Source organism: Nothobranchius furzeri, chromosome 16 (genome assembly GCF_043380555.1).
Source record: "Nothobranchius furzeri strain GRZ-AD chromosome 16, NfurGRZ-RIMD1, whole genome shotgun sequence".
NCBI lineage: Eukaryota > Metazoa > Chordata > Actinopteri > Cyprinodontiformes > Nothobranchiidae > Nothobranchius > Nothobranchius furzeri.
The window spans coordinates 44,749,411-44,758,840 of NC_091756.1; the positions used below are offsets into that span (position 1 = coordinate 44,749,411).

Consider the following 9,430-nt stretch of genomic DNA (forward strand, 5'->3'; position numbering starts at 1 on the left):
AGGGCACCAGCTAAGGGAAATAAAATGAAAAAAGCACAACTGAGAATTAGTCAAAAAGAAAGGAAACAAAGATGTGTTTTTCTGATGAGGTAATAAAAGTAGAAATGTGATGAATTTTGAATGATTAGGTGAAGGGTCAGAGATTGTTTAACGAGGCGCAGATTTGTTTGGGGGCTTTTGGGGGCAGGAAGTGCTTTGAATCGCTGAGAATTTAAACCCTCCTAACGCCAGCCTCAGGAGGAAATTACATCATCACTTGACCAGTCTATGTCTCGCAATGCTATTTGATGTTTTTACAGACTGGCTGCGTCTGAGAACAACATTTAAGCCTCATCTGTAATCTGTCAGGTAAAAAGTGGCCAAAATATTATTCTCAGACCAGCTGGTGAATTTTGTTGTGATAGCTTTGCATTTATTAAGCCTCGTGGTGTGCTTTGTTTATTTACTATTTGAATTTCAATTATTGGAATTTATTTCCATCAGGCTGTGCAGTCAATGAACAGAGCCATGTGACTTAAGGGTCCTCTGCATCCAGGAACTCTTTCTTGGGAGGTGCAACGCCGCGGTACCAGGAGCAGGAGCCGTCTGCCCGTTTGACGCAGGCGTAGTGGTTGGCCTGCCGCCCGTGCACCTGCTTCTCGATGATCAGGTCTGTCCACAGACACTCCTCAGGAGCTGTGATCTCACAGGGCAGAGAGGGACAGCGCACGATCTGCGGAAACACAAAAACACCAAATGTCTATGACTTCTACTGAAGCTGCACATAAACCTCAACAATCCCATTTGAGCAAATTTTATTGTTACATTTAGGTCACAGATTGGGATGATTTAGCTTGAATTTACCCCCAGTTTATCCTCATTTTCTTTGTGATTCGTTTGTGTTTGAAACGTCAGATTTTCCTTATAGTCTCAAATTACACAGCGAAAGCTAATTTCTAAGTAAGTCAAAAGCCAAATTTTAGACATTTTTATTTTAGTTTTAGTTTGAGAAGAAAAACAGATTCTTCTCTAGAAAAATTATTACTTAAAATAAGGTAAATATTCCTAAATATTATCTACATTTTCACGTTTTCAGTAAAAAAAAATCTGCCAATGGGGTACGTAAGAGTTATTTGACTAGAATTCTTAGAATTAGCTCATTTAAAATTAGATTATTGTCCTAGTTTTAAGAATAATAGCTGTGCAACTTTTGCTTACCCCATTAGCAAGAAAGTTTGCATCATATTTAAGAATTTTTACCTTGTTTCAAGTAATGCAAATTTTCTAGAGATGAATTATTTTTCTTTTCAGACTAAAAATTAGGTAAAATGTCTAAAAAAAATAGGCTATTGTACATTCTTAGAAATCTGTTTTTGCAGTAGCTTAGGTCCCCAACCCCTCCTGCTGAAGTGAGAAGGGTGTTAGTCCCCATTTTTAGCCGAGTTTACACTATAGGAGTCACAGAACATTTCTGGGAGGGAGAAATGTGACTGGGTGATATCAGGGCTCAGGCCTCTCAGCCGTTGTGTCTCCATACAAAATCAGCCCTTTCAATACTTCTTTTCCATCTTTTCTGATTAAACAGCAACTCATCCAGTTGTACGAATGCCGGTTATTTGGTGGTGTCTGCCGATGTCATTTCCTACTGAATCACAACCAATCAGCATGAGTTAACTGCAAGATACACTCAATGACTCTACTGGGTTTTTCTGAGTCCATACCCCAGTTCAGAAACTGTTAGTCCCTGAAATGCCCTGGAAAATGGTCCTGTTGGAGCAGCCTGGGAAAATGGAAAGACGCGAATGCTGCAAAAGTCCGGTAAAATTACCTGGAAGTTCCGATAGTGGAAACGGGAGTTTTCATTATTTCAAAAGGGGGGAAATGGTCTTGTTATTTAATTTTGCCAATATTCCAGAAGAATATGGCCCTGTAACGCAAGGAAATTGAGAACCCTCGCAAAATTTTCAAGATATTTTTGAAATTGGTGATGGAAATTCAAACTCTTTCAATGAATCAGCTTTTTCAGCTCTCAAACGGCTCCTCGTGTTTTTTGTTTCTTAAATAAATTTATCATCAGAAATTTTACAAAACTGTACATGAACAGATCTACTTCATCTATAAATATACCTTAAATCAAATGTTTATTATTTAAATAACTCATTTTATTCAACATGAAGCAGAGTGCTACAAAAACACATTTTAAATGACAAAAACAAGCTGCGAGTAAAATATTAACTTTGCCAGTTGGATATTTTTGCCCTTTCCATATTCCTCACTCTGCCTTTTAATTGTCACTGTAATTAAAATGTGTCAAGATCTTGGTGCCTGTCCTGTTCACTCATGTCCTCACCTTTCTGTAGTGCTGTTTGTTGTTCTTTTCTCCTAGTTTACAAATCTGTCCCCACCAATATTTACAGGTCCCATCGGTTAATGTAAAAACTGTCCCAGGCATTTTGTGTGTGCCACCCCTCTCCCTGCTTTTACAGTGATGGGAGGTCCACTGCAACCCCTAGCCTTAAATGTAACTCAAGTCACACGAGTGAAATAAAACCAGAATCAATCAACAGATTTGGGGAATCAATATGGTTCTGATGACTTTAGACTTGGAAGAAAGATTTACAAAAGCCTTGGGAATCGACTCAGACTTTTTAACTACACTGGCTCATGTTGTGCCTCGTGACTCACAATTTTAAGTAGACGGACTTGAAAATAGTTCAAATCTTAAAGGTAAACATAAAGAAAATTATTTGTAAAATTTAAAAGCAACACAAGACTTAAGATATTTGTAGAATCCAATTTTGCCCATTTTAGTGCGTGACTTGACTCAGGACGTACATGTCTTGGAAATTTATGTGACTCAGGTTTTGTACATCATAGGATTCGTCTTGACTTGACTTGAACCTTCCTTGTGACTTGCAAAACCGTGACTTGGTCCCACATCTGTCAATCAGCAGCTATCGGTGACTGAACCCGAGTCTTTGGTCTGTTTTTGTTCTCTGTGTTGTGTTTAGCTGGGCTTGTTTTGTCTAGATTTGTTCAGCAGGAGCCAATTATCTGCTCTGGATGGATAAGCCAGACACAGGAGCACCTCGGCCTTACCTTACAGTCACAGCCCATCTGGTAGCGCTGGCTCAGGCTCTTCTTCTGGGTGGCACTCAGGGAGTCCCAGGGCATGATGTAATCACACAGGGTCACATGCATGCGGCCACCTGCCTCTGCCTTTCCTGGAAAAGAACAAGCCGTCATGCGGAGCTCCAGAGACAAAATGTCGCGGAGACGGCAGACAAAACAAGATAGGTGTACCAATAACGTTCCGATAACAGCCGATTCATGGGTAAAGCTGATGAAATCTGTTACTTTCCAGACTGGTGCCTACAGGCTGTTCTGGTGTCTTGCTGAGTCTGATTCCCACATATTAGGCAGCACCGGTCGAAACAACACGATATTTAAAGCGGAGTTTACAGAGTGTGCCATCCTCCTATCTGTCTGCAGAGCGGCTCTCAGCATGTTGAAGTTTCTACAACCCACATTTCAATGCAACTTTTCAGCCTCCAACTCAAAAGAGAAGCGAATCATTTTCAAAAGATGCCCTCCTCAGCAGAAAGTCAGCTTCCTTTGCCACTGCTCGAGTTTGCAAGAGGAAACGCTGGCTTCAGCAGTTCCTCCTCTTACAACTCTATGTAATTAGGGGGAAGGGGGGTGATTGTGGGTGCATCTCTGTCTGAGATGGAGAAACCAGAGCACAGATGACCTCATGTTCCTCTGCGTCTCCTCCTCTTAGCGTGCTCTCTCATTCTGATGCCTGTGCTGCTTTAGTTCATTACAGAAGTCTTGTTGAACTCACAGAGTCTGTGGTAGTCGTGTTGCTACTATCCAATCTGAGGCGAGATGTCCAAATATCAGGAAATAAGAGGCCAAACTGCACTTTCTCCTCTAGTTGAAGTCTCTGTGGTGATACACGCGCTTCTGGGCAAAATGACTTTTGCCTATGTCACACTGGAAGCATCAGCAGCACGGAACAGCAGCGGAGAGTTTCACTCGTGAGCTTCAGTGTGGTCCATTACACACCGGGAGAGCCTTGGCTGCAGAACGGTTTCCTCGCTGTGCTCCACGCTTGACTCGCGAGATCACCAATCCCGTCAAAGGTCATGGTTTGTTTATGCAATGCGCCATTAAACCAAAAAGAAGGAAATTATGTTTGATATCGCTGTTTAATGTCATGAATGATGTTCCTCTACACTACCAGGATTAAAGTCACGATAAACACACCAGGGATGTTACACCGAGACCGTGTGTGAGTTCCTGTCTAGCCCTATGTTGATGGCGGATATTTACGTGTCGCTGCAAAAACAGAACCTGATCCGGCGTGGCGTGCTGCTTCTGGGGTATGCCTGAAAATTGCCGTGGCACCGCTGGTTTAAAACACTCCCATAGACTATAATGGATTCTATTTGACGCGGTGATATTCCGCTGCTGTTCCATGCTGCTGATGCTTCCAGTGTGAAATAGGCATTACAAGGCATTCATTACTAGAGACCAGTGCAAATGTATTGATTAGACGAGTGTTCCAACACTTTTAACAATGGTGCTGTGACGTGTGAGACCGAGGAAGGGCTCATTAACTTTATTTTTATTACAAATATGTACATAGATACTAAATTATTGAATTAATAAGGAGCAATGCTGTAGCAGTACTGTATGGTAGTAGAGGTGGGGCTCTGGAATGTTGTATATACATTAACCCTGACACAAAAGTATAATATTTACGTGGTTTTGGTGAAAAAATGGCTCTAAATAGGATATGCTGGTGAACGTTCCCAGTCACCCAGGTCATTGTAATCCAAAAGGGGTTGAATGAAGGCATCAGGACTTCTTTGGTTTCACTTCTCATCCGAGGAACTTTGTCAATTCTGACTGGAATATGGGAGGGTCAAGTTTATAAACTCTAGATGTCTATTGTTATCAGAAACTACCTATGTAAAGACCTACACAACTACAGAAGTGCTCAGCACAACACAGGAGAGCCACCTCTTCAGGTCAACCCACAGCAGTCCACCTACATTAAATAAAGGAGGACTTAGGTTTCACCTTCCCAGCACCTGAAATGCAGCTCTGAACCCATTTCCAAAACAGTTTCGGTCTAGGTCACAGCCTCCTTCATCTAATTGATACAACGATTCCCTAAAAATATCATCAGGAGGTAGGGAGGAGGGGTATTCGTGAGTTGTTTCTGCTCTTTAAGCAACAACCCTGCAAACAGTCAACATCGCATGAACGTGCAGATCATGTCTATATTGAATCTGTTGGTCCAGACCACGTCTGTAGGACGTCCAAACTAGGTTTTTGCACAGTGGGAAAGGACAGCTACAGTCTAGAAGCTTGACTCTCCCATATTCCAGTCAGAAGTGACAAAGCTCCTTGGATGAGAAGCAAAACATCTTCAAGAAAAAGTCCAGTTGCCTTTATTTGAACCCCTTTTTGATCATTTTAAATGTGATGCTCTGCCCAGCTGATTTAGGCTCAAGTATATGATTTCCTAAAGAGAATATTTTCACATTAATCATTCATGTGAGCCATTAATATAATAACAATCATTAAAGCTGCTTGTAGCTATCAAAAACCAGCCCTGTGTGAATGTGAAACAGCTCCAAGTGTCCAAAGGCAGACACCAGTCCCACCAGTCTCCAGCAGGCTTTAGTCAGCAGTGTGTTATTACCCATAATAACATAAACAGTCACTCCCCCAGCAGGCTCACCAGTGTTTACACCCTCTGCTTTCAGACATGTCTAAATCTTATCAACCTCTAAAATCCTGTCACCTTACAGGCCTTCTGTCTGTCTGCCTCAGAGTTCTCTCACTTCTCTTTGTAGTTCTAGTTTTTCCACCACAAAAATTTAAAACTCACATTTGTATAACTAGTTCTAAACAGCAGCACATCATTTGTAGGAATGCAGACAAGTGAAATGAAATTTAAATACTCAATCTACTACTTTTTTTACTCATTGATTCTCTTCATTTGATTTGAAAGATGCAGAAAATTTTGAGCATGTGATGAAACTCACAATGCTTTTGACTTTATTTTATCTTTTGATATTTAACGTAAACAGACTTGGTCATGAAGTTGCATAAAATATAGTTTATTTGGCAGATTTAAAAAATTTTTCTTTTATTTCATGTAAGATTTTGTCCCACTGACCTGAGATCAGATACTCCTTCTTGCCGCTGGCATCCAGAGTAACACCACAGACAGCAGACACTGGTGCAGTGAAAACTGCCTCGATGTCCTGGTTTGGCCCTTTGAACATCTGAAAGATGAGGATAGAATGAAAGGTAAAACACGCAGACCTTTGACCGTTCAACATCTTTGGATGGAACCCTCGACACGATTCCACAAGGTGGCCCCATTTTGACCCTGGTTCTTATTTACCCTGGACCATCGTCGTGTTTCAGCCCTGGTTTGGATGTTTTTCCTCTAAGCTCTGAGCTACAGGGTAAATCAGGCTCAATAGCCGTGTTTCTACTATAGGAGCTTTGGGAAATTTCTGAAAGGGAGAAAACTGACCAGGAGATACGATGGCTCTGTGTTCTCAGCTGCTGTGTCTCCAGAGAAAATCATCCCTTTCAGGGTTTTGCTGAGACGTTAGTATTTTGCGACCGTTTCTGCAGTGAGTGATGCCACTGATTGCCAAAAAGCGTCTACAGACATTAAAAACATTAAAAGTTTTAGTCTGTTAAAGTGTACCATGATTTAAAACATTCAGAGGACCAAGAGAGCAGCTGTGTGATGTAAAATGTGGCATTTATTGACCAGAAGAAGCGTAGTTTTTTTACAGTGCTCTGTGAGACAAAAGACCTCGTGAATTACATCGTAAGATGTCGCCAACCAACCAGTGTTTGAAAAACTGGAAAAGTTGCTGGTGAAGCGGAATGGAAGGAAAGGAAAATAACCAGCGTTCATTAAATTAGCAAAGTTCTTAAAGGGTTGATTTTGTATGGAGACACACCTGCTGAGAGCCTCCTCGTAGGGTAGAAACAAAGCTATAGATGAAGAATGGCCCCAGAAAAACTACCCTGCTTCTGGTAAAGGTTCCTGAATTAAGAAAGCCACTTTACGTTGCATTTTAATCACATATACCTTGATTTGTTTGACATCATATTGGATCCGCTTGATGGGGTTCCCATAGATATCGTTCCCAGAATCCACCTCACTCTCTCCCACCACTTTTGCACGAATGACTGTTGAGAAAACACAGAAACATGGCTTCAGATACAAACCTGTCAATATTTTCACAGCCGTTCTCCCCATATACTGGTGTTTGGTCCATGAAAGGTGAGCTGAACCATTTCCAGTGCTGTTTGCTTTCTTGTCAGCAGTTGTCCTGTATTTTCTTCTCTGTTTAACCCTCTCAGGCTCAAAATAAGTTCTGATAAAAGGACAAACTAAGTCCTTCAGGGGTACTTCGGAGTTAAAAAATGCTCATGAGATGCGTATGTGGAGTAACCAGGTAGGTAGGTTTTAACTGTTGCAAATCTGCAACGCCTGCCTCCAGAGGGTTAATTGTACTGACACATTCTGCCTTTTACTTTAGAAACACTGTTTTAATACACATGACCCTTGCTGCTGATTTAAACACTCTAGTGTTGTTCTACTGTTTCTATCTATTGCTCGGGCTAACTTGGTCTGCTTCATTCTACTTGGCTGTCTTGAAACTTTCAACATGACATCTGAGAGAAACATTTGCAACACAGATCATCCTAACGTTTAGAAAGCAATTTATTTCTGCGCGATTCTGGTTTTGAGCAACGATACAGATTTCCCATCCTTTTACTGCTCTCACCTGCTGATAGGGATTGCGAGTTTCCAAATGGAGAAAAAAATCTTATTATTTAAACCTTTATTTCCCATAGTGGTCTTGAGGAAAAGATTGAGTGCGAGATCGATAGGGTAGTGCTGCGTCTACAGTACAGTGCGTTGTACCGGTCTGTCGTGGTTTACCAGTAGATCTACATTCCAACACTCACCTATGGTCACAAGCTTTGGGTAATGACCGAAAGAACAAGATAATGAAGATAAATGGCCAAAATAAGTTTTCTCCACAGGGTGTGCGGGCTCTCCCTTAGAGAAAGGGTGAGAAGCTTGGTCATCCGGGAGGGGCTCGGAGTAGACCCGCTGCTCCACAATGAGGGGAGCCAGTTAAGGTGGTTTGTGCATCTAGTTAGGATGCCTCCTGGACGCCTCACTGGTGAGGTTTTCCGGGCACGTCCAACTGGGAGGAGACCTAAAGGTAGACCCAGGACACAATGGAGGGATTATGTCTCTCAACTGGCCAGGAAATGCTCTGGGATTCCCTGGGAGGAGCTGGCCCAAGTAGCTGGGGAGAGGGAAGTCTGGGCCTCTCTGCTTAGGCTGCTGTCCCTGTGACCCAAATCCAGGTAAGGAAGGATAAGGAGGAAAATGAATGAATGAATGAATGAATGAATGAATGAAACCTGATTAAAAAAACATTGACATCAACTCTTCTTTCACAAGGGTGTCCTGGAAAGTGCTTTCATGGTTTTAGACTGGTTGATCATTGATTAAGCCAATCACGCTCATTAAAAAGCCAATTCCAATCACTAGATGATTTTTTTGTCCATCACTTATTTGAGCAACTAATGAAACTTTACGTCACTGCTTTACACTCCAGATCTTTTATGCGTGCATGTAAACAGAAACAGATTTAGACTGCTTCTTCATGTTGGAGTCTCATCAACCACAATGTGTTCCTGCTGCTAATCATAAAGCCAGTGCATCCAACATCCTCCCCTAAGTCCTAACCCAAACTTCTGACACTCATCTCAGGTTAATAACAGAGCCCAAACTGCCTGAAGTGTTGTGCACAAAACCCCGAGTTTATGCCTCAGCGACTAGAGCACAACATACAGGTCTGACACACACGGACTTGCTGCTCAAACCTTAAAATCGCTGCTGGGAAACCATCGGGAGACGAAAATTAAGGATTAAGAAAAAGACTTGAAAAGGAAAACTCAGAGAATGACTAGGCCAGGAGTGGGTTTCTCACTGTGTGTGTGTGTGTGTGTGTGTGTGTGTGTGTGTGTGTGTGTGTGTGTGTGTGTGTGTGTGTGTGTGTGTGTATGTGTGTGTTTTACTGGCATGGCTGACTTCAAGCTTCAGCTATGCTTGGGGCATTTATTCAGAACGGAAAATATGAGCAATAAAGGGGGGGGGGTGCATTAAATAAGCAGGACTAGAACATGCGCGCGGGCGCGCACACACACACACACACACACACACACACACACACACACACACACACACACACACACACACACACACACACACACACACACACACACACACACACACACACACACACACACACACACACACACACACACACACACACACACACACACACTCCCAGCCCCCTTGGGGTTTAGTTTATGGTTT

The 9,430-nt window shown here is 42.2% G+C and overlaps 1 protein-coding gene across 1 annotated transcript in view; it reads right to left on the reverse strand.

The window, feature by feature from the left end:
- Positions 1-281: 281 nt before the first annotated feature.
- timp2a (TIMP metallopeptidase inhibitor 2a) overlaps positions 282-9,430 on the reverse strand; it is a 15,394-nt gene continuing 6,245 nt past the window's right edge. Inside the window, exons 2-5 of the mRNA XM_015962861.3 lie at positions 7,115-7,215; positions 6,176-6,284; positions 3,079-3,203; positions 282-712 (exon numbers count right to left, since the gene is read on the reverse strand). Coding sequence (XP_015818347.1) covers positions 515-712; positions 3,079-3,203; positions 6,176-6,284; positions 7,115-7,215 — 533 coding nt within the window. The 3' untranslated portion in view covers positions 282-514. The remainder of the gene's footprint in view (positions 713-3,078; positions 3,204-6,175; positions 6,285-7,114; positions 7,216-9,430) is intronic.